The sequence below is a fragment of the Ochotona curzoniae genome, unplaced genomic scaffold (genome assembly GCF_017591425.1).
Source record: "Ochotona curzoniae isolate NIBS_2020 unplaced genomic scaffold, NIBS_Ocur_1.0 scaffold_3208, whole genome shotgun sequence".
Classification (NCBI taxonomy): Eukaryota; Metazoa; Chordata; class Mammalia; order Lagomorpha; family Ochotonidae; genus Ochotona; species Ochotona curzoniae.
In genome coordinates, this window is record NW_024467106.1 from 31,142,184 (window position 1) to 31,167,253 (window position 25,070).

General features: G+C 55.5%; 3 protein-coding genes across 10 annotated transcripts in view; 2 read left to right on the forward strand and 1 right to left on the reverse strand.

Moving 5' to 3' along the window:
• TLN1 (talin 1) overlaps window positions 1–1,298 on the forward strand; it is a 32,315-nt gene extending 31,017 nt beyond the window's left edge. For all 5 annotated transcript variants that reach the window (XM_040962913.1, XM_040962911.1, XM_040962912.1 and 2 more), the window contains exons 54-57: window positions 22–84; window positions 179–361; window positions 490–618; window positions 727–1,298. In XM_040962913.1, the coding sequence (XP_040818847.1) occupies window positions 22–84; window positions 179–361; window positions 490–618; window positions 727–852 (501 nt within the window). In that variant the 3' untranslated portion in view covers window positions 853–1,298. The remainder of the gene's footprint in view (window positions 1–21; window positions 85–178; window positions 362–489; window positions 619–726) is intronic.
• A 10,401-nt stretch (window positions 1,299–11,699) lies between these two features.
• On the forward strand, window positions 11,700–19,213 carry TPM2 (tropomyosin 2). Of its 4 annotated transcripts, none has more exons than XM_041004364.1 (9): window positions 11,700–12,068; window positions 12,370–12,495; window positions 15,307–15,440; window positions 15,541–15,658; window positions 15,748–15,818; window positions 15,956–16,031; window positions 16,493–16,555; window positions 16,727–16,796; window positions 19,065–19,213. In XM_041004364.1, the coding sequence occupies exons 1-9, from the start codon at window positions 11,955–11,957 to the stop codon at window positions 19,145–19,147; spliced, it is 855 nt and encodes a 284-aa protein (XP_040860298.1). In that variant the 5' UTR covers window positions 11,700–11,954; the 3' UTR covers window positions 19,148–19,213. The 4 variants fall into 4 exon arrangements, with proteins under 4 accessions (XP_040860298.1, XP_040860300.1, XP_040860301.1 ...); XM_041004366.1 differs by lacking the exon at window positions 15,956–16,031 and adding an exon at window positions 16,289–16,364 and having other exon boundaries at window positions 11,839–12,068; XM_041004367.1 differs by lacking the exons at window positions 15,956–16,031; window positions 19,065–19,213 and adding exons at window positions 16,289–16,364; window positions 18,043–18,724 and having other exon boundaries at window positions 11,839–12,068.
• Window positions 19,214–20,031: 818 nt separating this feature from the next.
• CA9 (carbonic anhydrase 9) lies at window positions 20,032–24,789 on the reverse strand. The gene is made up of 11 exons (XM_040963588.1): window positions 24,429–24,789; window positions 23,668–23,697; window positions 23,265–23,435; window positions 22,972–23,114; window positions 22,782–22,874; window positions 21,954–22,020; window positions 21,133–21,290; window positions 20,899–21,034; window positions 20,751–20,777; window positions 20,361–20,439; window positions 20,032–20,231 (listed from the first exon to the last, which is right to left on the reverse strand). Exons 1-11 carry the CDS (start codon window positions 24,787–24,789, stop codon window positions 20,165–20,167), a joined length of 1,332 nt encoding a protein of 443 aa, XP_040819522.1. The 3' UTR covers window positions 20,032–20,164.
• Between the last annotated feature and the right edge of the window lie 281 nt (window positions 24,790–25,070).

Consider the following 25,070-nt stretch of genomic DNA (forward strand, 5'->3'; position numbering starts at 1 on the left):
CAGATTCTTGTCCTTCTGCAGGTGGGCGCCATTCCGGCCAATGCACTGGACGATGGACAGTGGTCCCAGGGCCTCATTTCTGCTGTGAGTGTCTAATACCTACCGCATCTGTCTGGGTTTGGGAGCAGGGGTAGACCGGGACGAGAGGCACATTTTCATGGAACTGCCCCTACTTTAGGCCAGGATGGTGGCCGCAGCCACCAACAACCTGTGCGAGGCCGCCAACGCAGCTGTCCAGGGTCATGCCAGTCAGGAGAAGCTCATCTCGTCTGCCAAGCAGGTCGCCGCCTCCACTGCCCAGCTCCTCGTGGCCTGCAAAGTCAAGGCTGACCAGGACTCCGAGGCCATGAAACGGCTTCAGGTGAGGAGTCCTACCCTGGCCTTCAGCTATGCCACTTTAAACTTCATCCCTAAAGCTAGGATTGGATCTGGGACCCTGGGTGCTGGGGATCCCCCTCGTCTCACCTGCTGCTTTCCCCCCCCACCCAGGCTGCCGGCAATGCAGTGAAGCGCGCCTCAGACAACTTGGTGAAGGCGGCCCAGAAGGCTGCAGCCTTCGAAGACCAGGAGAACGAGACGGTGGTGGTGAAGGAGAAGATGGTCGGGGGCATTGCCCAGGTGAGTTTTCAGTCCACTTACTCTGTTGTAGGCAGCCCTGCTTTACGTGCTGTCCCGTCCACCCAGCACCTCCAGGGTACTGACTTTACCCAACTCCCAATCCTGCAGATCATTGCAGCGCAGGAAGAAATGCTGCGGAAGGAGCGAGAGCTGGAAGAGGCACGGAAGAAGCTGGCTCAGATCCGGCAGCAGCAGTACAAGTTCCTGCCCTCCGAGCTTCGAGACGAGCATTAGTCGCTTCTATTTAATGCAGACCCAGCCCAGAGACTGTGCCTGCCACTACCAAAGCCTTCTGGGCTGTCAGGGCCCGACCTGCCCAACCCCAGCACTCCTCCAAGTGCCTGCCAAACCCTGGGCCTGGCCTTGCCTAGTCCCACTGCACACGCCAGTCCCTGCCCCGATTCCAAGTGCCTTTGTGCCCTCGGGCCCCCAAGTGCCTGCCTGCCTGCCCCCTCCCAGAGTATTAACGCCCCGAGAGTATTACTAGCGCTGCTGCACCTTGGTCAGAACCTTCCAGGGCCCAGCTCTCTGTGCCGCTGGCAGCTTGCAGCTGGGCCCCACAGCCTCATCAAATCTGCTCTTGCTTTTTGATACTCCTTGCCCTGCACCTCCACCACCTCCAGGGGCTGCAGGGTTGTAAGCCCCAAACAGGTGATGCTCCAATAAAGGTGATTCCACCTACTTCTGTAGCCTGGCTTCCTAAGGAGACAGGAGAGCCCTCCCAACGCAGGTGGCAGAGTAGGATTGAGTGAGTCCTCCAGCCTGTTCAGCTAAATGGGCCGGAGTTGGGCAGGAGCAGTTTGCCTGAGGCTACTCAGGCCATCCTAGTGGGGAGGTTGGGCAGAGAAGTGTCATGGGGCTGTGCTCCTGGGGTTCCTTCCTCACCAGCCAGCAGCTCCGCCTCTCCAAGTGTCAGCCCATTGCTGGGGATCAGCAGCCACATCTGCGCTTGGTGGCTCCCAGAATTCTTTTTCTTGTTTTTAGATTTATTTTATTTTTAATTGAAAGAAGTATGGAGAAAAGTAGAGGTATCCACTGGTTCACTTCCCAAATGGCTATAACAGCCAGAACTGAGCCGATTCAAACCTGGAAACCAGGAACTCCTTCTGAGTCTGTCATTTGGGTGCAGCAGTGCAGACTTGGACCACCTTCCACTGCTTTCCCAGGCACATTAGCAGGGAGATGGATGGAAAATGGAGCAGCCAGGACTCAGACTGGCACCATTATGGGATGCCAGCACTTATAGGCAGAAGATTAATATAATGTGCCACAGCACCAGCCCCAGTACTGCTCATCAGAACTACTTGGGGTGTCAGAGCAAATTCCATCCCAAGGATGAATTTGAATTTTCAAAAGCAGCTTTGCTAAAAGTAATAAGCCTATAGAATACAAGTGTCTGCCCAGGAGAGCTCAGGTTAGAATTAGTCAGCTGAAGCACTTGGCAAGTAAAAAATCCACCCTGAACCTGCTTAGAGCCAGCCCGAACCACTCCTGCCTGGAGTAGTGCTAGCAGAAAAAGACCAGAAAAAGCTGGCCCTCCGTTTGAGAGAGACCTTACAGTTCCAGGGCAGGGCTCCCCGAGTGGAAGGTATTAGGGTGCTGGGGCCTTGAGTCCCGAGCGTGCTTCAAGGCTCACCCTGGCAACACTCCAGTCAGCCACTGTTTTACGAGTGACTTTTTTGCCAGGCCTGCTTGTCAGTGTATCACTTCCTCTCTGCTGTTCCTCTCCAAGTAGAACCCAACCCCCCACCTGCTGCTACTCTGCACACCTGACGTCCCCTACCCAGTATAAGTTTATAGGAGATGAAGCAGCTTTGCTCTCGGAGGGCCAGCCCATAGGGATGATGCCAGCTTCCTGCCATCACACCTGTCACCTGTGATTCATTGAGTCAATATTTACAAAGCCCTACCCGTGTTGAGCATTGGGAAATGGAGATGTTTTATCACCTCTCTGACGCAAAGGACTAACAACCCCAACACATACTACTGTGGCCCTCTAACCCCAGATTCAATGTCATGGCATTGTGAATTGAGGACCTTAGAGGTCAAGTCTCTTTTTACAACTTTAAGGGCCTAATAGTTCCAACCGTGAGCCCAAGGTAACTGCTAACACCTGCCACCACTGCCCTGCCATGTCCTCAGGAACTGTGGCCACTCATGCACCTCTGGCTTGGTGACACCTCAGGAGCCTATTGTCGAGGCTAAAATCCCCATTAAGTCAGCAATCCCTCAGATGTGGTCCTCAGGCCCATAGGGCTTCCTAAGCTCCTGGCTTCAGTCTGGTCCAGCCCTGGCCACTGTGCAGCTGTTTGGGGAGTGAACCAAAGGATGAAATTTCTCTATAACTAAACCTTTCAAAGAAATGTTTTTAAAATTCATGGGTGAAATTGCCTTAGCACAGATGAAGGCAATGGCTCCAAACTGTACTGGTTGGTAGTCATTGTGTTCTTTGCCACCAGGCATTGACAACTAAGAAGTGCCAGCTTCACTTAAGAATGTCCTACATAGGCCCAGTGCAGTAGCCCTGTGGCTAAAGTCCTCGTCTCATATACGCCGGGATCCTATATGGATGCTGGCTTGTATCCTGGCTGTCCCACTTGTTGCACCCACTTGGGGAATATCTTTCTCTGTCTCTCCTCCTCTGTATAAATCTGACTTTCCAATAAAAGCTTTTTAATTTTTTTTTTTTTGAAAAAGGATGTCCTCCATGAGATAAAGGGTAACCTGCAGCTCAAACCCTGCACACACACAAAAAAACAAAAAAAAACTTTTCAGTATTGTCTGACAACCAGGGAACTCTGTATTAAGCAGGTGGCTGCATATCAAAGAATGCTAAATTTCTTTTTTTTAAAGATTTATTTATTTTTATTGGGAAGGCAGATATACAGATTTGAGTCCCAGCCGCTCCACTTCCAGGCAAGCTCTCTGCACCTGGGAAAGCCAGAGGACAGGTCGAGTGCTTGGGCCGCTGTACCCACATGGAAGGCCCAGAAACCCAGAAGGAGCTGCTGGCTCTTGACTTCAACCTGAGTCCAGCTGTTGTAGCAGTTTAGGGAGTGAATCAGCCTTTTCTCTCTGTAACTTTCTTTCAAATAAATAAGTTTAAAACAAATTTTTTAAGGAACATAATGTATCATTTTAGGGAAAGTCTGATAGTATGTGTTGCTGGTGATAGCTTGAGCTTTTAAGTGAAAATTCAGATTTTAGAAAACTTACATCTGCCCTCATGAATTTCACAGCATCCCAAAATTTAAAATTTAAAGCTTTGGTGAAATCAATTGTGTTATTAAGGTGTGTGACTATTTGCTTTAAATTGCTTAGTAAATTCGCTTTATTTTTGTTAATGTTTACATATTAAGAAGGATATATGCCCATGTGGGCCACCAATTAGTGGGGAGGGTCAAGGAATGGAGGAAAATGGATGAGACAACTGTTTCCAATATTTTTTCTTCCTGTGTCTGGGGAAAATGGAGAGAGAATGGGAGAGGTCACTCCCAGCAGCCCAGCCACATCAGTACCCAGGAATGAGGTACGGCCACCCGGTGTCATTCCTGAGTCTCCGATATGGAGCATGTTCTGAGGGTACTGCTTAAGTGGTTTCAGTAGTTCTGAGGTGCTGTTGATTTCATTGCTCCAGGGTTAAGGAAATCCTTCCAAGATCTGTTTGCCCACATAGTCCACCTTAGAGTCTTGATTTACCCAGATACTTGCTGTCAAAGCTTGACTGGGGTATTTGTTCTACCCTACATGGTACTAGACTTCCTTAGCAGGCCTCAATTAACTAGTTGTTGTGTCCCCCATGAGCATCTGGGCATGCCATCCACTGTACAGACCTCAGTATTTGTGGAAACCCAGTTCTGACTCATGCATTCCACGACCCTGTGATTTTCACTGTGGTTGGAGTTCTGAATCCAGTGATCCAATTGTGGGAGTCTCCAAAGAAACCTTGCCACAAATCACTCCAACCTGACTTCTGTGTGTGCCAGCGGTGCAGAGTCCAGCTCAGACTATTACCCACATCAGCATACACACAATGTTACCTGGTCACTTCTGTCCCCAGGCCCATCTCACATATAAAGTAATGAGTGCTGTGGCCCACCTAACCATGCCCACCACACACTTAGCTCTCACACATACTCACAGGAACTGCAGTGGGTTTGAGCAGGTTGGAGCAACCCCAAATAACTCCCACCCAACTAGCCCTCAGGGCTTGCCAGTATGTGCAACAGGCAGGTCCTGCATCCTATTCAGCTATTGTACACATCAAAAGGCATTGGAGCCCAGCTCAACCCAACCAGCCCCGCTAACCAGCCAATACTCATACTGGCAGGTGCAATCCACCTGTCCAGCCAGGCCTGTCCCCAGTCCCGGTTCCCATGCTCACTGATGGGCCCATCAGAGGTGCCCACGTTTTCCTAATAGACCCACTCCTAGCCCCAGATCTTGCTCATTCCAGGTGGTTCTATAGTATAGTGTGACAGGACTTGCCCTCATCCCCAGCACCTGCCAGCTGATGGCTACAGCAAAGCCCAACCAGCCTGCACTTACTCTGGTTGCTGCATAGACCAGTAGATGTGGTAGCTCAGCCTAGCCTGGCTGTCCCCCTAAACCAGCTCACATGCAGGCCAATGGGCTTTGTAATCCTGTCCAGCCTGGTCTTCCTCCAGTCCCAGCTCTCATCCTCACCAGTGAGAGCAGTAATCTAGCAGGGATACGGCCTGCAGCTCCCCTGCTGGGCTTGCCCACATCCTTGGTCTTACTTGTGCAGGTGCAAGCTATGGCCCAGTCTGGCATGGCTTGCCCCACCTTGGCAATCACCAGGGGGTGCTGTAGCCCAGCTTGGCCTAACTTACCCCCAGTCCTGGCCCTAAAGTGTATTGGCTGATGTTGTGACCCAACATGTCCTACAACCCATCCTGATTCTCACATCTGTCAGTGGGTGTTGTGAACTGGCCCAGCCTGGCCTGCCCCCAGACCTGAGTCACACAAATACCAGCAGATACTGTCATCTGGCTGGGCTGGTCTTGGCTGCTCCCAGTGTTAGTTATTGCTCTCATCTGCAGGTATTGCAGTCTGACAGAGGAACACCCCAAGCTCTATCAGGCCACCTCCCAGTTTTAGATCTCACACACACCAGTGAGTTCTTGTCCCAGCCTGACATGGCCCACCTCCTGTCCTAGAAGGTACAGTGGCTTTGACTGACCTCACTTCCATTCCAGCTCTTATTGTTGGGTGTTACAGCCCAGCCATGCCTGGTCCATCCCTAAACCCAGCCATCAGCACATGTCGAAACCCAGTCCAGCTCATCCTACACCTACCCTCTTTTTTTTTTTCTCAAAGATTCATTTATTTTTATTACAAAGATATACAGAGAGGAGGAGAGACAGAGAGGAAGATCTTCCGTCCGATGATTCACTCCCCAAGTCAGTGCAATGGCCAGTGCTTTTGCCCATCCAAGGCCAGGAGCCAGGAACCCATATGGGATCCCGACGCGTTCAAGGCAAGGACTTTAGCTGCTAGGCCACCACCTAGCAGTAAGTACCAATGGGTGCTGGAGTCTAGCCCAGTCTGGCACATGCCAGATCAAGTCTATACCCATGCCAAGGGATACTATAGCCATGTGCACCCCAGTTTACCACCCCATTCAGGAACAGCTGGGCATACCCTTAGCTCTCTGACCAAGCTTGCACACGCTGGTGGTGCCACAGATCTTGTGTGTGCTGGCAGTTGCTCTGACCCAGCCTGACATAACCCATTGCCTCTTGTCCTCTGCCATGAGATGCTACAGCCTGACCTGGCCCAGCCCACCCCCAGTCCCAGTTATTGCTGGTGGGTGCTACAACTTAGCCTTGCCCAGCCAACCCCCATCCCTGGCTTTTATGCAAATCAGTAGATATGATAGCCTAGCTTAGCCTGGCATGGCCTACACCCCCTCCTGGCTCTTGTGCATGCCAGTGAGCTGTGATTTGCCCTGGTCCTGCCATGTCCAACTCCAAGAGCCAACACACACACCTGTTGAAAAGTGAAGCAGCCACGCCAGGCCTGGCCACCACTCAGCACTGACTCACATGCTTAACAACGAAAGTGATGGCCCACTAGGGGAGTACTCCAAGTTTCTCCTCCAGGCTCACTCTCAGACCCAGCTTCCACATGTGCCAATGTGTGCTAAGCCCTTACCCAGCATAGTCTGCCCCCAGTGTGAGCCTTTGTGTATGTTTGTGGATGTTACACCCAGGCCCCTCACACTCAATTTTTGGGTGCAACTTTGGGTACTACAGCCTGGACCAGCTAGCCTGTTCCCAACCCTAGTGCCATGAGTGTTTGTGAGTTCCATGGTCATGCCTATCTCAACCCATCACAACACCCAGCCCTTGAGCTGATATGGCAGCCCCACAGGGGTGAGCCCATGATCTCCCACAGAATCTGCTCCTAGACCCAGTTCTCTCATGAGCTGGCTAGTGTCATGGCCCAGCCTAATATGGTACACATTCTGCCCTGACACTCACATGCGGGTACTATGGTCTACCCTACTAGGTAGGCCTTTAACCATGGCTTTTTTAATGTGCTGGTAGGCAGTGGTCAATACCAACCAGTCTAGTTCAGGCCTCCCACGTGGACAGGCATATTGGTTTGGCCCTGAATGGTCCTCCAATTTCCCTCTCTAAACCACCTAGTCTCAGCCGACTTGTTTACTTGCAAGTGTAGTAACCTTCCTTGTTGGAAGTCCCCCAGAAGTCACTCTTCACCAATCACATTCTCCCTCAGCAGTCCTCCCTCCCACACATCTCCAGACCCACTTCCCTGAGCAATCCCCAGCCCCTATTCTTGCTAGCACCCAGATCCCCAAGCCTGGTTCTCTCGTGGTGTGCTGTGCCAGCCTAGGGCGCTGCCTGCCTACACAGGGCCCACACATGCTCACGTGTGGGTCCCCACACCCTGTCTGCTGGCATGCAGGCATCTGCCTCCCACATGTTAAAAAAAAAGAAGAAGAAAAATAAAATGGAATAGACAACTATGCTGGCACACAGTGGTATAGTTAACACAAATTTGGCATTAGCCAGGCACGGCATGCCCGCCAGCTATTAGCGTCTTTTGTCCCTGCAGTGTAACACTTGCCTAAGTACAGTGGTGTGATAACTTACACTGTAAGGAAGTGTCAACATTTGGAAGATCAGAATAGTTCAGTGAATCCAGATTTTCCAAATGAGGATGTATGATGTTACAAAACTACACACAGATAAAAGACGTGCTCAAGGAGCAGCACAGACCGATAGATTTTTTTTTTAATTGGAAAGCAGATTTACAGAGACAAGGAGAGACAGAGAGAAAGATCTTCTATCCCCTGGTTTACTTCCCCAAATGGCTGCAACAGCCAGAGCTGAACCAATCCGAAGCCAGGAGCATCTTCTGGTCTCCCACATGGATGCAGGATCCCAGGGCCTTGGGCTATCCTCCACTGCTTTCCCAGGCCACAAACAGGCACTTGGAAGGGAAATCAGCCAGGATATGAACTGGCACCCAAATGGGATCCTAGCACAAGCAAGGTGAGAACTTCAGCTAATAGGCTACTGCACAGGGCCCAGACCAATGAATTTTGATGTGAGATGATATAATAAGGTCAATGATATGATTTTAGGTTCCATATGGCAACCAATTCTTAAGAAACTATTATCTTTCCAAGGTTTTATATAGTGTCAAAGAAGAATATGCACAATTACTTGAAAATGTTATTGTCTTTGTGTGTATGTATCAGTTACATAGCTGTGTGAGACTGAATTTTCCTTGTTAACAGACAGCAACAGATTGAGTGCAGAAGTAGATTCTGAGACTCCAATTATTTTTTTAAAGATTTTCTTTTTGTTGGAAAGTCAGATAAACAGAGACGAGGAGAGACAAAGAAGGTCTTCTGTCCGATGATTCACTTCCCAAGTGACCACAATGGCCAGAGCTGAGCCGATCTGAAGCCAGGAGCCCAGAGCTTCTTGTGGGTCTCCCACAAGAAGGGTGCAGGGTCCCAAGGCTTTGGGCCATCCTCAATGTTTTCCCAGACCACAAGCAGGGAGCTGGATGGGAAGCTGCATTACTGGGATTGGAACCGGTGCCCATATGGGATCCTGACACTAACGGTGAGGACTTCAGCCCCTAGGTTACCGTGCTGGGCCTGAGATTCCAACTATTAAGTAGGATATGAAAGTGATTTGCCAAGATGTAAGCACTGCAATATTGTTAGTAACTTGGGGGAAGTTTAGCATGGCTTACATATAATAGGTTTGTTTTTGCTATTTTTGATGAATTGATAAGTATTGTTAAAAAGATTTTTTTAAAGGATTTATTTTACTTCAAAGTCAGAATTTCAGAGAGAGATAGGGAGAGCAGTTCACTCCTCCAATGGCCGCCACAGCCAGAACTGGACCAGTCCTTGACTGGGAGCCAACGATGTGGGTCTCGAGCTTGACTGCAGGGGTCAAGGATTTGGGCTGTCCTCTGTCGTTTTCCCAGGTACATCAGCAGGAAGCCAAACTGGAGCAGCCAGGGCTCTAACAGCACCCATGTGGGATGTTGGCATTCTAGAAGATGGCTTAACCGGCTATACCACAGTGCTGGCTGCCAAGATTTAGCTCTGCTGCAAGGCAGAACTACAGAGAAAGAGGGAGAGCCAAAGAGAGAGGGAAAGATCTTTCATGTGCTGATTCACTCTCCAGATACCCTCAAGAGCCAGGGCTGGGCCAGGCGGAGGCCAGCAGTTAGGAGCTTCATGCAGGTCTCACACAGATGGGCGACAGCAGCCCAAGCACTTGGACCCTCTTCGCTGCTTTCCCAGGCACATTGACAGGGAACTGGATTGGAAGTGGAGCAGCTGGGACCCAAACCAGCATTCTGAGTATAGGCAGTGCTAGCAACAGCTTCAGTCGCTGTGCCACTGGTTGGCCCTGAGCTGATCTGCATTTTGTACTGTTCTCAATTTCCATCTTCATCTAACAAGTCCTGTTAGGCTGAAGACACGTCAACCAAAGCCCTTTGGAACCTGCAATAACTGCTCCAGGCATCAGGGATTCTGAGAAGAAGTGCTGCATTAGGCAGACATGTTGGATCCAAGCATGAGTCAGTGTGTGTGTGTGTGTGTGTGTGTGTGTGTGTGTCGCCTGCACCAAGACAGTCACCCAGTGGACACTGTGGAAATGCTGACATCTGAGTGGACTCTTAAAGACTGTCAGGAACCAACCTGAGCGAAGGGCACTTTCAGCGGTAACAGAATGTGTCCCTGGTGGGGGTAAAGCTTTAGGGGGAAACAGGGCTGTTGCCTGCTCCCAGACTTAATCAGCAGCAAGGCTGCGGTGAGGGCTGGGGCTGCGGCTGGGCATGCCGAGCCAGGCAGGGGCCAAAACAAAGGGCCTTCTATACCATATTAAGAAATGTAGATTCTTTTTTTTTCATCCTCAAAGGCGGGGGAGGGATGAAGGGAGGAGTTTTGATCTTGTGGGTATTAACTTTTTAAAGAGATCGTTGGCAGAAGTGTGGAGGGATACTTGAATGAATAAACGAGCTGGGGGTGCAGGGCCAAGGCCACCCGAAGAAGGAGGTAGCCGATTTGGTAAAGAGGAGTGTACGCCCCGGCAGTGTAAACACGAAAACTGAACTTTACAACGATTAGCCTGGCCCCTGTGCAAGGATGATTTTGTAGAAAGGTGGCTTTCCAGGACTAAGTGAATGTGAACAAGTGTGTGTGGAGGGGCGCTTGATCCTCCCCAGGGGTCCTGCTCCGGTCTCTGGGTGGACGACCAGGCGACCCTCACAAAGTATGGGGGACATAGGGACGTCAGACGGTACTCAACCCATAGCTAGTGAGTAGGTAGCTAGGCGCTCGGAATGCATTTCCGCGCCCCTCCCCAGGGTCCCCAGCCCGTCCACAAAAACCCAAGCTGGGTGCTCCCCGTACGGGGTGGGAAGCAGAGCGCACCACCGGCTGCAGACTGCCCGAGCCTCGGCTCTCCCCACACCTCCCTCCCTCGGGGTGGCTTTCCGCTTCCTCTCCCCCACCCCACCCCGTAGAAACCCAACAGCCCTGCACCCCGAGCCCCGGAACCCCAGAGCCCCAGAGCCGTGCTCAGGAGGGGGACCTCGGTCGCTGGACATGGGGTGGCCCCTCAGTCCGTCCTGCCGAGACCCGCAGCTCCGTGATTCTCTCACCACCACCACCACCTCTTCGCCCCCGCCTTCCCCGCCCCAATCCAGCCCCGCCTCCCCACGGGGAAAGAGCCCAAAAAAGGGCAGAAAAGAAAATTCGGAGTGAAGTTGGCCCACTGGGGAGGAGAGTCCGCCGGGAGCGGAGGGGAATGAGGGCGGGGGATGGGAGGAAAGGGACTCGTCCCGGGTGGGAGTGGGGGCGGGGAGCGCGCCCTGGTCAGTGGTTCCCCCCTCCTCCCATACACCCCGGCTCCATGGAAAATATGCGGGGCACGTGGGGGGCGGGGCAGGCGGGGCAGCCTGTGGAGGAGAGGCCCGGGCTTGGGGGGGGGGGGGCGGATTGGCTTGGAGCTGGGAAGGGGCAGCTGGGTGTAAAGAGGCATCAGGCCGAGCCCGCTTTGCGTGTTCCTGGTGCGCTACCCATTCCCCACTCCTGCCTTAGTTTCCCCAAGCCCCCTGGGGAACCTCCGCTGTCACCACCACAGATCTAGATTCTGGGACTCGGGGTAAACTGAGGCTCTCCTGGGCGTCCCGCCTTCTGAGACATTCAATCCGGGGGGGATTTACAGGAAACTTCTAAATTAAGGGCAGCGGCTGCTGCAGATGAGTGGGGAGGAGAGGGGGGGAGCCGCGGATCCCTGTGCCCAGGCAGCTGCCGTGAGCTCACGCCCCGAAATAGCCCCAGGGGCCTCAGCCGCAGCTGCCACTGGGCCCGGCTGTCACTCAGCACGCCCCGAGCCCCCAGCCCCAGGGTGCGCGCGCCCCTCCGCAGCGCCAAGGCTGGAGAGGCCACTGGGGCAGCTTTCCCTTCCGACGGCTGGCTGGAGAGGGAGGAGACGAGAGATAGGGGCGGGACCCCAAGGGGGCGGCCCCGAGGGGGCTGGGCGTAGGGGGTGGCTGCCGCGCCCCCACACCCGCCGGGCAGTGCTTCTGCCCCTACAAGGTTTGGGCCGCGGCGGGGGAGGGTCCTGGGCCCCGGCTCCGCCCGATCCCTCCCGGCCTTTTAGACGCCCCCACGCAGTCGGGAGACAACCCAGTCCCGCTCGGTCCTCCTCACCCAGCACCCTCGTGCTCCCCGGGTCCGCGCCGTCCGTCGCGTCCACCAGGTCCTCACTGCTCCTTGCCGGCCGGCCCGCCCCCCCACCGCAGCCATGGACGCCATCAAGAAGAAGATGCAGATGCTGAAGCTGGACAAGGAGAACGCCATCGACCGAGCCGAGCAGGCCGAGGCCGACAAGAAGCAAGCCGAGGACCGCTGCAAGCAGGTGGGGGAGCCCCTCCTCCCACCCTCGGTGGGCTGGGCCCTCTCATCTCCCGCTCCTTCCCCAAGTGTGAAGGCTGGTGAGCCATCACAGTACCCCCCAAGCTGGGGAGCCCCAGGCCCCCCAGTTCCACTCTTGCCCAATGAGAGGTCCTGCTCCTTGGGGTTGAAAGCTTTCTCTCTCCACTCCAAGAGCCTGCCCTGTTCCCCTTCTTCCTCTTCAGCACCCTCCAGATCTGTCTTAGCACCCCCTCCCACCGGGCCCCCTTGGCAGGCCCAGCTGACCTGAACCCCTTCTCTCCCAGCTGGAGGAGGAGCAGCAAGCCCTCCAGAAGAAGCTGAAAGGGACTGAGGACGAGGTGGAGAAGTACTCCGAGTCCGTGAAGGACGCCCAGGAGAAGCTCGAACAGGCTGAGAAGAAGGCCACGGATGTGAGTGTGGACTTGGAAGCCCCCACTCCCAGCTGGGGAGAAGCCAGTGGCCTGGCCAGCAGCCCCAAGTGCCCAGCAGGGGAGAAAGACTCCTAGCTCTTTCCCCTGGACCAGGCCAGGATCGGAGGTTTCCTGTCAGGGATTCTCACTAAGACAAAAGTTCCCAAATAACCCCAGACAACAGGTCATTCCACCCTCCAGGGACTTGGCCTTGTGATTCTGCTCAGTTCCAGCTCTTGGTCAGCCAGGGTGGTCCTGGGGGTGGTCCTGGGGGTGGGCGTGTAAGGAGTTGCCATCTGTGTCTGACTGGGCATTGGACAGGAGGCCACTACAGCTACATTTGGGGAAGTGTGGGGTGCATGGGATGTGGGGACAAGGGCTCCAAGGACAGGGACCTGACTCCAGTTACACGCTGAGGGGGCCGTTAGAAATTCCTTGGCCTTGACCTTTGGCTCCTCAGTCCTGTTGTGCCCTGGAGGCCCCAGCTCAGGTTCTGAGACTCCTCATTTACCCTCATTAAGCTGTCAGCCTTGGGACCACGCCAGGCCACAGGGCCACCTATGCCAAGGCAAGGCACCTTGGCAGGTCCTGCTTACCCTGAAATGTCTCCACTCACCCCACAGTCCCAAGCAGGCTTCTCCAATTTCCTCTTTTTCCAACCCCTCTTCTCCCATAAACAAGGTAGGAGAGGAGCCAAATGACCAGAGCACAGCAGGTAGTTCCACTTTGCCTCAGTTTCCCCAGCTGCCATCCACCTAGGATAGTTGTAAGATGAGCTTAGTGTTGGGGTGTCCTGGAGTGGGGGCTGAGGCAAGTGGAGGGCATGGTCTGATCCTTGTCGCGATCTGAGTTCTCCAGCCCCCAGGGCTGGGATTCTCTGACCTCCAGCCTCCAGTGCTGCCTCTCCACCAGCCCTGGCACTTGGGAAGGGACTGACCTGCAGCTGCTCGCCAAGATGACCCTGGGCACCTGACACTCTATAAATAACTGGGGCCCAGTGCAGCTGGAGGCAGGACTGGAAACCCAAGGAGCTGGCTGGGGGCTGGAGGGGAGGGAGAGGGGACAGTGACAGAGCTGGGAAAGCAAGGCTTCCCTGTCAGGAGGAGAGAGGGAGCCCTGTCCACCTTCACCCAAGGGTGCTCTTGAACTCGGCTCTTCAGGAACACATTGCCTCTTTCTGTGCAGGAGAGCCTGTCCTGGGGTTAGAGAGTCATTGCCCCTGACTGGGAAATGCTCCCCATAGAAGAAGTGGCACCTGTCAGTCCTGGGAAAGAGACCCCAGAACATCCCACACCTTCTAAAGCCATGAGCTGCCCGACTGCGATCCATGGAGAGTTTTCCTTTTACGGAGACTTTCTGTGGAGTAGCCCCCAGTGTCTCCTGGAGTCCCAGCCCCCTGTGCTGTCCTCAGAATCCTTCCACACTGAGTCATCTGGCCCCATGCCATGCTGAGCCCTTGTCCTCTGGGTGGCCGACCTCCAGGTGCCTTCAGCACCTGGGGGAACAAGTTACAAAATACTTTCTATATTGGGCCTTGGGTCTCTCTTTGCCCAGTGGTGCTGCCCTCTGTGCCCTCTGCCCCGAGGCTGCCCTGCCTCTCACCTACACTGATTCTTCTCCAATCTAAAGTCTCGCTGAACCTTTCTGTGTCGTTGAGGGAGAGATGCAGGCAGCTCGGTGTTGATGGCGTGTGGGCTGTCTGTAGGCAGTGTGCTTCAAGTGCTTCCTATGACATCATGATTTCCCACACTCCGACTTGGCATCAGAATCGCTTGGGAGCTTTAAAAAGCAAACAAACTCATGCACCTCCCCCATTGCCCATGGGATCTCACTCCCCAGCTCCCGCCCCTTCTCCCCAATCTCCAGGAATCTCATCTCAGTGGCCCCAGTGTGGCCTGTGCTGCCGCAGTCAGAGCCTCACAAAGGTGGAGTTGCTTAATGATTGGAAGCCTGCATGTGAGCAGCCCTCCCACTACAGAGATCTGGGATTGTTAATTCCAATTTCCGAAGGAGGAAACTGAGACTTAGAGAGGCTAAAGCTGCTGCCAGAGGTCACACAAGTGTGGAGTGGCCGTGCCATGGCTCAGAGGCAGCAGCCTGGCTCAGAGCTGAGACACTCGCAACCCCCAAGGGGGTTGCCCACTGAGCATTTTCTTGGGGCCCAGCTCGCTCTGCCCTGTCTTTTGTTCTCAGGGAAGTATGAGGTTTTATGGGCCTTTCCAACACTCTGTGTGGTTTTTGCCTCCCTGTGACAAGATCAGAGGCTAGGGGCCTATCACTCACACTGCCCCTGTGCTGCCTTTGCCTGTCTCCTTGGCCCTTGCAAGGCTTTCTCATTGGCCTGGCTTGCCTTGTGGACTCCTGGCGGCTAGTCTGCCTAGAAGCTGGTGACATCTCTGGGCTGCAGTCTGTGATTGGCTATCCTGAGCAGTGGTGACATCTGGTTGGCCCTGATTCTTACCTGGGCCAGGCCCTGATGGCTTGGATCTGGTCCCAGCCCTTCCTTGGAGGGCCCTCACAGGAGACAGAAGGAGCTGCGTGCAGAAAATCCTCGCGAGATTAGCTGTGCATGCTGGCAAGATGAGAGAGGCCCTGTAGCAAGCGAGTGGAGTCTGGCAAGGAATGCAGGTTTGGGGCTGGAGCCCAAAGCCCCTGGGCATAAGAGAACGGAGGCCAAATAGGTGCAAGGTCTAGAAGCTGAGAAGCCTTGATCCTTTCTGAGAACACTCTTCCTGGCCTCTGGAACCTCTCTGACCTCACCTAGAACAGACCAAGAATTCTGACCTCTGACTTCCCACCTCTGACCTATAGGCTGAAGCAGATGTGGCCTCTCTGAACCGCCGCATCCAGCTGGTAGAGGAAGAGCTGGACCGGGCACAAGAGCGCCTGGCCACTGCCCTCCAGAAGCTGGAGGAGGCTGAGAAGGCAGCCGACGAGAGCGAGAGGTGGGCAAGGGGGCCCTGGGAGAGAGGGCCAGTGGGCAGAGGGACTTGTTTCTACTGGTCCTGCATCCTGAGCCCTCGCGATGCTCTCTCCACCTCTCAGAGGGATGAAAGTCATCGAGAACAGGGCCATGAAGGATGAGGAGAAGATGGAACTGCAGGAGATGCAGCTGAAGGAGGCCAAACACATCGCCGAGGACTCGGACCGCAAATATGAGGAGGTGCCTGCCCTGCCCCGCCTGCTGCTTGCTGCTGCTCCCCAGCCACACCCCCGCAGAGCCACTGAGTCTCTCCTCCTGCTCCTTGCCAGGTGGCCAGGAAGCTGGTGATCCTGGAAGGAGAGCTGGAGCGCTCGGAAGAGAGAGCTGAAGTGGCCGAGAGGTAAGGACACCACCCTGGGGTGGCCAGCAGCTGGCCATGGCCCCTCTACAGCGGGGAGGCAGTTTCCCAGGGTTTAGGGCTGCTGGTGGGGTGGGGATTAGCTCCTGTCCTCTCTGACCCTTGCCTGCCGCCCCCAGTCGAGCCAGGCAGCTGGAGGAGGAACTCCGAACCATGGACCAGGCCCTCAAGTCCCTGATAGCCTCGGAGGAGGAGGTAGTGAGCTCTCCGGGCCTGTCTGGGCAGCTGTGCCTTCTCTCAGCTCACCTCCCCTCCAGCTCTGCAGCTCAGGCCCCTCTCTCACCTGATGGATCGGGAGGGCCCAGGGCTTGGGGACTCTGCCGACTGTCACTCTCACACCTCTGCTCTGCTCTTCTCTCCTCCACCCTCCCACTGCACCTGCTCCACCTCCACTGCCTCACCTCCCTGTGCCCTCACACCCCGCCCCGCCACACCCCTCCCCACACCTGCAGTAAATGTGGGGACCTAGAGGAGGAGCTGAAAATTGTTACCAACAACTTGAAATCCCTGGAAGCCCAAGCCGACAAGGTAGAGGAGGGTAGTGAGGATGGGTTCCTGCAAGGGGAGGAGGGGCTGATTCACAAGGAGCAGCTGAGGGCTGCGAGAAGGAAGCAGGCTTGGAGGAGGTGCTGATGATGCGTGTCTGTCCCCACAAGTACTCCACCAAAGAGGACAAATACGAAGAGGAGATCAAGCTGCTGGAGGAGAAGCTGAAGGAAGTGAGTACTCCTTCCTGTTGCTGGTCTCCCTCAGGCCACTCCTGTCCCTGGGTCGGGGAACTGGGGGCAGCGACAGGAACGGGCACTGGATGCAGGCTTCACTGTTTGCATCCACTTCCCTCCCTCCCCCCCCCGCCAAACCCTGACCACCAATCTCGCCTTGACGCTCAGGCTGAGACCCGGGCAGAGTTTGCAGAGAGGTCTGTGGCAAAGCTGGAGAAAACCATCGACGACCTGGAAGGTAAGGATGCCCTCCCCCCTCTCGCCGTCGGCACACCTGATCCTCCTAAAACCAGCCCATGCCCAGGTTGCGCCTTATCTTTTTGTTCCACTGAATTTGTTGATGATGATCATGGGATCGAGCCACTCAGAAGTCCATAGATTTGTGTAGGTGAGGCCTATGATACAGATGCTCATAGCTGGTCATTCCCCATTACAGCCAAAACCTCTCTGACTTAAAATCCTGCATGAGCTTCACCCAGGAGTGAGGCTCTCTGAGAACACGGAGCCCTGGGCCCTCTCTCTAGCTTAGGCTCACTTTGGCCTGGCTCCCTGGTAATGCTGGTGCTGTTGGTGGCTCAAACCGCATGCACCCTGGCTCTCACCAGTTTTATGCCCCGTGCAGCACAGTGGAGTTCCACAGTTACATCACACAGATGTCTTCACTGATTTTTCTCTCATTTTATTTGAAAGGAAGAGAGACAGAAAAAGAGCTTCTATTTGTCCATAGGTTTTCTTCCCATAAAACCCACAACAGATAGGGTTAAGCCAGGCCAAAGCCAGGAGCCTGGCTCTCCCACGTCAAGGGCAGGGACCCAGCTACTTGAGCCATCGCCTGCCGTCTCCCCGGATGCCCAGGAGAAGGAAGCTAGAATTGGAGTTGAAGCTGGGACTCAAACCCAGACACTTCAGTGTGAAGTGTTGGGGACCCTAAGCAGTTCTCTTCATGGCTGCACTGGGTGTCCATGCTAAAACAGAGAGCCGTTTGGTTTAGCATTGAGGTTTCATGATAACTTTACTGGAAAAGATTCTTTGAAGCTGGATTAGGCAGAAGATATTTGCTAGCCTGTGACTACCCTAGATCAACACTCTCCTTGTCTCTCCTTTTTATTCCTTAGTAACCCTTTAGCTCTCAAAACTCCTGCATCCCTTGCTTCCCACCCTCCCAGGCCAGCAGCAAGTTCATTGGCTTTTCACTGTCTGGCCCAGACACCTGCTCTTCCTCCAGCGAGCACACCTGCTTGTTCAGAGGCAGGAACTTCTCAGGGACATGCAGCTTGGGGTACAGCTGCAGGACAGAGGGAGCAGGAGAGAGGGGACGCAAAGTGGAGGAAGGAGCCTTGGCAGCTGTCCAGCCTGTCCTCTGGCCTGTTTCTCTTGCCCTGTCCACTTGTCTGATTCTCTCTCCATCGCCCTCTCTCCTTCCTTGCCTCTTTCCCTCCACTCCCTCTCCCCACACTCCCACCTGGCCTCCCTCCCCTGGACAGATGAAGTCTATGCACAGAAGATGAAGTACAAGGCCATCAGCGAGGAGCTGGACAACGCACTCAACGACATCACCTCCCTCTGAGTCCACCCCAGTGTGGCTGCCTTGGCCCCCCTTTCCCCTCTCTTTCCACTCTCTTGGGGGAGGGGAGGCAGGCAGAAGGAGCATAGTTTCGCCAAGGTGGCACAATCAGGCTGGGAGCGGCCTGTGGAGTAACCCCACATACCCCCTGACCCCACATACCCTGGCATTAGCTTCACCCTACTTTCTCTCTGCTGCCCCTGCACCTGCTGGCCTCCACCTCTTCTGCTGCTTTAATAAACTCTGAACTTGGTCTCCATGCTCTTTTCCTGTCACCCAGAGCACCACTTGACTCTTGCCACCCCAGCCCTTACCGACAGCCCATGCCTGTCACAAGCACCCTGCCCTACACTGGGCCCTCTCACCACATCCCAAGGCTCACACTGTGACCCCTGTGCACGCACCCCCAGACTCACTCTGACTGTCACTGCTGCATGTGGGCATGGGTGGCCTCGCCAAGCACCACACTGACACCACCCCATCATGTGTCCATCACTGGCCTTGGAGCACTCAGCTGCAGTGCCAGGATGTGGCAGAAAAGACTGGCAAGGAAGTTGTGTGGTGAGGTGCCAGGGAGTGGGGAGGCAGCAGGAAGGTGGAAAAAGTTCTGGAATGAAGTTCAGAAGCAACGTGGGGCTTTGGCCACAGCTACAGGTCTGTTTTCTGCTTTGAGCCTTTTCCTTCTTCCCTGTCCTGGTCTTTTCCTTCTGTTTTCCATTACCTCAAGTCTTCTGAAGCAGCAGGGTAAATGACTATGTGACTAGGATGTCCCCAGGTCTGTCCTGGTCAACTCATGCATCTGCCCCTGCCGTGGAGCCCTTAGGTCCCTGCGAGTGCGTGCGTGCGTGTGTGTGCGTGGCCCCTGTGTGTCGCCTACCCTCCCATCTGTGAGTTCCCTGTGTGTGTCCCCTCCCCGTGCTCACATGCTGCTTCCCCTCACAGAGACCTTGGCCAGTGCCAAGGAAGAGAACGTGGAGATCCACCAGACCCTGGACCAGACCCTGCTGGAGCTCAACAACATGTGAGGGCTGTCCCTGTCTGGGTGGGCTGCTGCCACCTCAACCCAATAAAACTGACATCACTGGTCTTGCTGGGCCCACTCTGCCTTGCTTTGGTGTTGGCCAATCACCTGGGAGGACCCTTGAATGGGCATTCTGGGCCTGGGTCCTTGCTCTGAAATGGGGTCATGGGGCAGGGAACACTTGCCTTGCTGAGGGATGGGGGTCGTCAACAGGCTGCATGCAGCAGAGGAGCCCCATGGGGCAGGAGGACGAGGCCATGTCACACCCTCACTTCCCGCATAGCAAAGTTGCTGCCCAGAGCATGGCCCCGTTCCCATTGGCAGCCAGACAGGGTCATTCCCTCTGCTGGCAGAACAGTGAAAGGCAGCACAGGATGTCCTGGAGTGGCATGGGAGCTCAAAGGCTTTTATATACTCTCTGCAGCCTGTTCCTCTCAGCGTGCATGTGCACACACACACACAGCCCTGGCAGCAGTATCTGTCATATTTGCCACTCTTCCAGATAACATCTGCACCACGCAGGTAAAGCCCACCTAGTCTAATTTTGCTCCTGTGAAGGGTTCCCTTACAGAGGATGGCAGACTTGGCAATGAGATGGGAGATGAAGTGGCCAGTCCTCTGGGTAATGGCCAGGGTACTCATGTGAGGGAGGCAGGAAGGCCACTGGCAGTACCAGGGGATGTGAGGAGAGGCCACAAGCCAGGAATAGCAGGTGGCATCTGGACTCTGAAAAATGCAAGAAAACAGCCCTTGCTTGGAGTACCTTGTATGATCTGTTGTGGGCTTCTGGCTGCAGAGATATGAGAAAAATGGGCATTTTGATGTCACAGTAGCAGCAGGAAACTGACATCCCTTCCTTCCTATCTGGGAACAAAGGTGACGCCCATGTGTTTTCTTACAAATATTTATTTTTAAAAAAGTTCTTTGGAGGGCAAAAAGGAAGTGGTATAAGGGGCATGATAAGTCCACGCGAGTCTCCTCCAGCCGTCTATGCTTCTGTTTTCTCCAAGGCTCCGGGCCACTAGGCTCCAGTCTCTGCCATCTCTGCAGGGTGGTAGCTGACACCTGCTTTAGTCTCTATTCTGTCACTATACGACAGGGAAGCCTCATCAGGAATCTGGCCTGCAAGAACCTCCCTTGCATGCCACCTGCATGAAATGTGACTCCAGGTTGAGGGGGAGGGCGTGCCAGAGGGAGAGGATCAGGGGGATGGATACCTGTGCTTTTTCATCTGCACGAGGAAGGCGATGCTGGTGGCAGCAAAGAGGAAGCCAAAAACCAAGGCCAGGATGTCCCCTGGTGGGGGGGGCAGAAGAGGACTGCCTCAGGGAATGAAGGGAGGCGTCCCCCTTGTCCACTCCTGCCCCAAAGTCTCAGCCCCCAGAAAAGATTGGGGCAGGCTCAGGAGGGACCACAAGCCTCCCATAAGCTAGGGGAGAGGGATGCGGGATTTCTGATCATCTCAGCCTTGAAGACACTGGGAGTCTGACTGTATCACTTTGTGGTTAGGGGTCTATTCTGCAGAATATGGGGATGAGGTGAGTGGAGGTGGTTCTAGCTAGCTCCCAGGTATCCTCCAGCACTAGCAGCCAGAGACCTAGACTTACCAGCGGCAAGGCAGGAGTGCAGGTGGACTGAAGGAAAAGAAAAGACATTAGAGCTGCGGACTGTGGCCACCTGTGATGAACACTTGCACAGTGAAGACATGGCAGGAGATGAGGGACATGTGGCTAGGGGTACCACACAAAGCTGCACCTGGTTCGGGGCTGCCATCTCCGTTAGTGGGAAAGGAGGCCTCGATCATTCGTCCATCCAAAGGTTGCGCTGCACGGAAGTTCAGCTGCAGCCGAGAGTCACCAGGTCCCCAGAGGGAGCCGGAGAGGGTGTGGAGCTAGGGAGGTGGGCAGACAGTGCAAGTGTGCTCCTGGCCACAGGAAACCAAAGGGTCCCAGGCTTAGCGCTGCACCCCACCCCCTCAGTGAGCCCTACCTGTTTTGCACTCAGTTTCACTGTCTGGTTAAACACAGTCCAAATGACCCCCTGGGAGCAGGGGGGTGTGGTCAGAGACCCCTCATAGCGGAAGTAGCGGCTGAGATCGGAGGGCAACAGCGCAGACACATCCAGTCCTGGGATCCAAGTCTCTGAGCCTGGAGAGAACACCTGTTTTGGGGTCTCATCTAGACTATCCCCCGCTTGAAATTCCAAGGATCCAGCAGCCCAACAGAAACACCCTGAGGCCACTTTTACATTGAATGGTCCCTTTCCTGCAACTCTAAAGAAAGGGAAAGACTTGGAGACAACTGTAAGAGGCTCTTTAGCTCCCTCCCTGGCTCTTCTGTGTGTTGCATGCCAACATGCGTTGCAAGCTGGACCATGGATGGAACCCAGTGTCTGCCAAAAAGGAAAAACGAGCCAAACGGAAGCCAAGGCAGAGAACCCTCCAGTTTAGCATCAACCCAGAGAGCAAGTGAGCTTTCAGACTGAGAAGGGAACACTTTTCACCAAAAGTACTCACAAAGTTTGAAACACCATTTGGTGGTGGTGGTGGTTGGTAGTGGAGAGAGGGTTTTGAGGGGGAAGGGGAAGGGGCCTGATTTAGCTTTTTGTTCGGTTTTGTTTTGGTTGGTTTTGAATGGTAAATCCTGGAGGTCAGCAGCTGGTCTCTGGTCAGCTTCAAAATTAAGGATCAGAAACAGCTGACACTTTGAGGTTCACCCCAGCCTAAGGCTCTCCTGGGCAGTTCTCTATGAACTGGGTGGGGTACACAGGGTGGGGCACAAGGGTGGGAGAGGCCAGACCAGTGCACCAACCTTCCTCGGGGATCTCTCCCAAATGTGACAGCAGCTGCTCATAGGCGCTGTTTTCTTCCGGACCCTCCTGGGGATGACAGTGCAAGACACAGTGACACATGCATGCAAGGCCATGACTGGAGGCCTGAACGTGGGGTGGACTTCACCATGGTCCTCCCCGAGGCCCCAGCCCTGAGAAAGGTAAGGAGCACATGGTTTCATGCATTGCTACTCAAAGCTGATACACACTCCAGCTATGCAAACTCGTAGGCTCCGTGGACTGACTTTCAGTGGCAAACCAGAGGAGACAGGAAGACGGGCTGCTTGGCCAGCAGACATGGCCTCAGGGACCTGGGCCCTATGCACTTGTATCCTCTGTCTCATCACTACCCTACACACTCCATGGTTTCCTCCTGAAGAAAGCTATCGCCCAGACCTGTGTTCATAACATTTCTGCAGGCAACTGAACAGTTCCTGGCTGCCATCTGGACGTGGGGCAGGGAGGTAGTGGGGCTTCCCTGCCATTGCTTCTCTGAATTTTGTGTTCTGAGGCTGGCATTAGGCAGTTGGAAGGTAAGCAAACCTTCTCTAGTTTTTCTGAACGTGTCCTTGGTCATTTGGGGCTAAAGAGGTCGCTAAGCACTGACTGCCACTAGGGGCCTTGATGCATTACTGGAGAACACTAGAGCCACCATTGGGCTGAGGTCCAGTCTGGTGCACCTGCCATGGCCTGAGTGGGCCACATAGCCCCAGAGCGTGGAACATTTCCTTTGTTTTCCCACTGTTGAACACTTCAAGACATACAGACCAGGAGCTGGGGGATGGGTGAGAGGGGTCCAGGTGCCCTACCTGCAGAAAGGCAGCCAGCACTGCCAGGCCTCCCGGGCGTCCCAAGGCCTGGCCCATCTCGGTGAACGAGGTGCTCATGTGGACCACGTGGATCTGGAGAGGATGTGAGGGAGAGGAAGAGTGGGGCAGATCTCCAGCCCTGCTAGGCTGCCCTTTGCTCCGCCCCGGCAACCCCCGTTCCTCGCCTCACCTCCGCAGGGAAACGGTGGCCGTCCACGGTGTGTTCCGAGCCGGGGCGGTCCGCGGACCCCCAGTGCAGGTGCAGTTGCAGGGCCCGGTACTCCCGGCCAGGAGCCAGGGCCAATTGCAGTCCCGGGGGCAGAGTCAGCTGCACTGAGACGGGGAGCGGCGGGTGATTCCTCCATCTCCACCCCACAAGCACCGCCCAGCCGCACCCTGGGCCCGCCCCATCCTCATCTTCATCCCCCACAGGGTCCCGGTGGCTGCTGGCTAGCCCGGGCTTGGCGAGAAAGCCCTCCTCACCCGTGTGACCATTGTTGCTCAGGCGCAGCTCAGGGAGCCGCGGGAGCTCAAAGCCCAGGAGTTCCAGGGGTCGCAGGGCCGGGCAGAAGGCGGTGAGCTCGGGGCGGATGTTTACCGGGGATTGGAAGCGGCCGGCGCAGGCAGGCGACACCTGGGGCCAGGGCGGGTTGCCTGGTGGGGGCAGAATGGGGTTGAGAGAGAGTTTGATGAGGCCACCTGGCGACGTTGGTCGGGAATTTGGGATTGGGGGTGGGGGACACCCGGGTGGAGAAATTGAGGATGTGGGCCCGGGAGGTAAGGAGGGCGGGAAATGCCAAGTGGGCAGGCCGGGCGGCGGGGCGCGCGTCAGTGGGGCGCAACTGCGGAGCCGGCTCCGTCGGTCCTGGGCGGCTGTGAGTCTCACCTCCGTAGCGCCAGTGGCTGTGATCCTCCCCTGCAGAAAGGACACAGGGCAGCAGGCCCCCGTGAATGTCCGGTCCTGCCCCGGAGCCCGAGTGTGGCGGCTCCCGGTTGGCGGACACCGCGCACAGGTAGCAGCGGGCAAGCCTAGAGCACTCCCTGGGAGTGAATGACGGGCGGACCAGCCGGCTCGCGTGGGACCCGACCTTTGGGGTTTGTGTGGACGACTCCACACAGCTTGTTACCCGGGCCCAGATCAGGCAGCCCACTCTCCCTCCTCCGAGCACTCCCACCCCTCACTCCGCGTAGCATCCCTCCACTCTTCCGGGTCTCCCACTCCTTAACCAAAGTTGGGGGCTTGGGAGCCCGAGTATCCCCTAGATCCCTGCTGTTCCCTGGCTAGATGCGAGATGAGGCGGCCTCTGCAACCTTTCCTCCTCCTCTGATGCCCACTCAAAGCACCCACCTTTTCCTCTTTTCCCCTCCTACTTTTTTGCCTCCTTCCGCTGCTGTGTCTGCCTTCTCTGGCACGCTCATCTCTGCCGCCTGCCTTTTTCTCTCCTTCCCATCTCTTCCAGCTCATGTCTCTGCATCCGCGCCTCCCTCCCTCTTCTCCCCACCCGGCACCTTGGAGTGGGCACACAGCAGAGGGGACTGGTGGTGCTGAGCCTCTGTATCTGGGAGAGGCAAGCTCTTCTTCCCTGAACTACAGGCTGGATCCGGGCGAGGTGGGCTAGGGGAGGCGTGACCCCACCGGCTGCTTACCTTTTCTGCCTCTGTGGGCATTATTCGGGGGACCATGGGTATGCACAGGAGCTCTCGCGGTGGGTCGGTCCTCCGGCTTCAGGGAGTTCTCAGTTGGTGTCCTCTCCACCTCCAGGGAATCTTCCTGCCCTGGTGGGTCCTCCTCACTGGGCAGGTCTTCCTCTCCTGGGGGATCATCCTCCCCGGATGAACCTCCCCCAGGGGCGGGATCCCCCTTTCCTTGGGGCAGGCTCTGGGGATGGGCAGACACCAGGAGTTGCAGTGGCGGCAGTAGCAGCAGTATCAGCAGCAGCAGCAGCGGATGCGCGGTGGGACCGGGGGTCAGCCGAGGCAGGCAAGGGCCGGGGCCCGCGAGAGCCATGCGGCTGATGGTAGGGTGCCCCGGGACGCGGTGTGTACGGGCTCTACGTGCATTGGAAACTGGAGCCGGTGGGGGAGGAGCGAGCCTGTAGAGGAGCGGGCTGACTCACAGAGTGCCCTTTTGTAGAGCGCAGAGCCAAAGTCCCGCGGGTCTATTTGGCCTTGTGCCCCCTTCCCCGATACCAGGGCCTGGGGAAGGGTGGAGTGAGGGGCAGGTGTGTGCTCCGGGAAGGTTATAGAAGTCACAGGCACAACTTGGAACCCAAGGCGCCACCTGGCACT